Raw genomic sequence first — 3,484 nt, 5'->3', positions numbered from 1 at the left:
TGCTGAAGAAAGAACCACTTAAGTTGAAGGGAGGCTCCCTAGGCAGGAGAAAAGCTGACAACTTCGCAGAGCAGAATGGTAGAATGCATGCCTCCATTTCATTTTCTGCTGGGATACTTCTTTGGGATCAGAAGGACCCAGTGACGGAGGGCTTGGGTCTTGAAAGAGAGGAGTCAGGCCCTCTGCATATGCTCACAGGCCGTAAGCCAAGAAGGGGACGCAGCTGCCTCGCTTGCATGGAGCTTGGGTGGAGCTGGCAGAGAGGGGGCAGTAGAGAGGGAGGAGGCTCAGCTCTCAAAACCTTCTGAATCAAAAAGATTACCATAGAAACTCATCTACAGCGATAGCTGATGGACATTCATTGTGTGACTCTCCCTGACTGACACAAGGTACGCTGACAGATGGGAAACATACCCAGCCCTGATCCATGAGGCAGATGAGACCAGGTGCGGAGTTCGAACCCGCCTCCAAAGCGTTCCTCCAGCTGGTCTCGCAAGCTCCACTCAGAATGGAGAGTGACAACTTGGGTGCAAATGAATGCTGCTTTCAGCAAGGCACCTGGGGGAAGAGAGACAGTATGAATGGAGGGCCCAAACCTTGTCTTTTCATCTCCCTCTGGGTCTCCCAGCACAAAGATCTGGAATCTGAGCAGCACCTGCAGGATGTGGCAAAGACCAAGGCTTGGGAAAGGGCTGGCAGGGCTGAGAATGGGATTCAAACTCTAGAACAGTGCTACAGTTCTGGCAAATGGCCCAAACCAGAAGCAAAAGTGTTTGAGTGGGAGAGAAAGGAGGGATCCCATGTCAGATTACAGTCCTGGAGAAAAGGGATGTTGGCATGGGTCGCAGCAAGGCACAAGGTGAACGGCGGAAAAGCAAGGCTATTAGGAAGCATTTGCTGCAATTTCTTTATGTTGCATGGCAACAGGTCTCACAGTCACCACCATGCACAGTTGAATTCAGAGAAAGTTACATACAAAGGCCCAACTAATTGCTCAGATGGGAGCAATACACCACCCACTTGCATTTGGGCATTCTGAATTCACAAAAATGGCATGTCAGTTCACGGTAAACAGTTCCTTAGCTCTTCTGAGAGCTCTCCTGAGAGCCAATTTGCTGTAGTGGTTAAGAGCGTAGACTCTAATCTGGGAGAACTGGGTTTCATTCCCCACTCCTCCACATGCAGCTGCTGGTGTGTCCTTGGGTCAGTCATAAGTTCTTTCAGAGCTGTTATCTCAAGGGCAGTTCTCGAGAGAGAGCTCTCGGAGCCCCACCTACCTCACAGGGTGTCTGTTGCAGGGAGGGGAAGGGAAAGGAGATTGTAAGCCGCTCTGAGACTCCTTCGGGTAGTGAAGGGGAGGTTTTAATCCAATATCTTCTCTCTTCTTCTTCTTCTTCCTACATGATGCAGCTCTGATATGGTCCTGTCCTGACGCCCACCCTTCACCTGGGAAGCTCTCACCTGGGGCATGAGGCTGGCAGTAATCTTGCAGGTCCTCCAGGCACCGACACACCAACTCCGCCACCACCTCTCCCTCCAGCCTGCCGCTGGTGCTAACCAGCCGCAGCTCCGGCTCAGCAATGCGCCGGGCCTGAGCACCAATCGGCCTGCGTCCATCCACCAGGATGGCAAGATCCACCACTGCCCCACCGTGTTCATACGTAATTGGAGGTGTGTCGCTCCAGCCACCTGGAACAACAGAAGAATACAGTGGATGCCAGGCTAGAACATGCAGTCTCCCTCTATGTGGGTAAGGAACAGCGATATGGCATGCCAGTCCTGGTTCTGAGCCACATCCAGACTCTGTAAACATAGGGTTGATCAGGGACTTTGGTACTCTAAGAGTCCTGATCTTTGCACATCCTGAAACTGCAAGCAAGCCTTAAGATACTTCCTAGACATTCTGCTTAAGTATCTGTTTTTCCCTTGTTTTTGTATGTGCCACAACTTCACCTCACGGGGGGGGGGGGCAGAGTGTGTATAAAATAAAGTCTCTTGCTCCTTTGGAGCAGACAGATTCCTCTACCCTCAAGAGATCGTGTCTCATGTGAGTCCTTCACCTCTAGCAGCTCCATCACAACATCCAAACCTTGCAGACGGTGCTCAAGCTCGAGTTCCATGCAGTCTCAAGTACTCAAGCTTGAGTTCCACACAAGAGCCCACCTCTTTTTTATTTATTTAAATATTTTATTGAGTTTTCACTATAATGCACAAACCTATAACATATCTTAAATAAACAATCCATCCAATTAACACCCTATACAACAAAAATCTTCTCAACAGCAACAAGTCAAACAAGCATAATTACATTTTTCTTCTAGTTAATCACTAAATAGAATAATTATCTACATACTTCCATTAGTAATAATTTTTAAGATTCTCATAATCAACATTGTTCTCTTGAAACAAATGCTGAAAAAAATTCTTAGTTACTCCAATATACAATAGATTTCATGTTTCTATTATAATAAACGTAAGTCATAGGTTTTGAGTTTTTATGTTATTTTGATTTAATATTATTATTATTGTTGCTGTTGTTGTTGTTGTTATTTCAATATTTTCATTGTCTACCTCCCAACTGTTCAAGTCAGGGTTGTCCTTTAACGGATTTAGTAACATCTTTAATAAATTTTGCTTTGAGAGAGTACTCTAACTTCCAGTCTTCTACATTCATTTCTTAAGTATTTTTCATACATTAATTTCTAGTATATTATACCACTGTACTTGATCATTTTTCTATACAACATACATTTCCCAAAATTTACTATCACCTGCCTAATTATTCATTCCAACCTTTGTTTAAGATTAACTTAACCCTTCCCAAAATTTACTATCACCTGCCTAATTATTCATTCCAACCTTTGCTTAAGATTACCTTAATCCTCTTCCATACCACTTAATTACCTTCTATCCTTTTGCAATCTCCACCACCACCCTTTAATTTATTACCTCTCACACTCACCACTATAATCTGTAAACTAACAACACATTAATCCCACAATTTCAGAAGGAAAAAACGTCAACAAACAAAAAGAAAAAAAACAAAACAAAAATTATATAAACATTTTTATATTAATCAGCTCAGTTCATTCCAGTTTACACACTCCCAAAAAGAAGAGGGGAAAAAGTTACATAAACATTATTACCCTCTCTTTTGCCTTTTAAATATATCTTAATTCTACCTAATTTATCCACTCCAACCTTTAATTAATATTAATTTAACCGTCTTGCATACAGCTTAATTACCTTCTATAATTTTGCTATCTCCTTTTTACCACCACCCTTTAATTTATGTCCCCTCAAACTTACCACTATAGTCTATAAGCTGACAATACATTAATCAGGTCAATTCATTCCATTTTACACACTTTCAACGGAGGAAAAAAAATAACGTAATTTCCAAATATTTTAATTTGCCTTCTATGAATCTGTAACTTCCTTTTTCGTAGCACCATGTCTATGTGATTTTTCCCTTTGTAGGAGT

At 42.8% G+C, this 3,484-nt stretch overlaps 1 protein-coding gene across 1 annotated transcript in view; it reads right to left on the bottom strand.

Moving 5' to 3' along the window:
- The window catches only part of FUK (fucokinase), a 47,642-nt gene that overhangs the window by 7,843 nt on the left and 36,315 nt on the right, over nucleotides 1-3,484 (bottom strand). The window contains exons 18-19 of the mRNA XM_015419811.1: nucleotides 1,462-1,689; nucleotides 415-558 (exon numbers count right to left, since the gene is read on the bottom strand). Coding sequence (XP_015275297.1) covers nucleotides 415-558; nucleotides 1,462-1,689 — 372 coding nt within the window. The remainder of the gene's footprint in view (nucleotides 1-414; nucleotides 559-1,461; nucleotides 1,690-3,484) is intronic.

The sequence above is a fragment of the Gekko japonicus genome, unplaced genomic scaffold (assembly GCF_001447785.1).
Source record: "Gekko japonicus isolate JY-2015 unplaced genomic scaffold, Gekko_japonicus_V1.1 scaffold2543, whole genome shotgun sequence".
Taxonomy (NCBI): domain Eukaryota; kingdom Metazoa; phylum Chordata; class Lepidosauria; order Squamata; family Gekkonidae; genus Gekko; species Gekko japonicus.
Note: the sequence above shows the minus strand (reverse complement) of the source record. Positions and strands in the feature narration are given on the sequence as shown.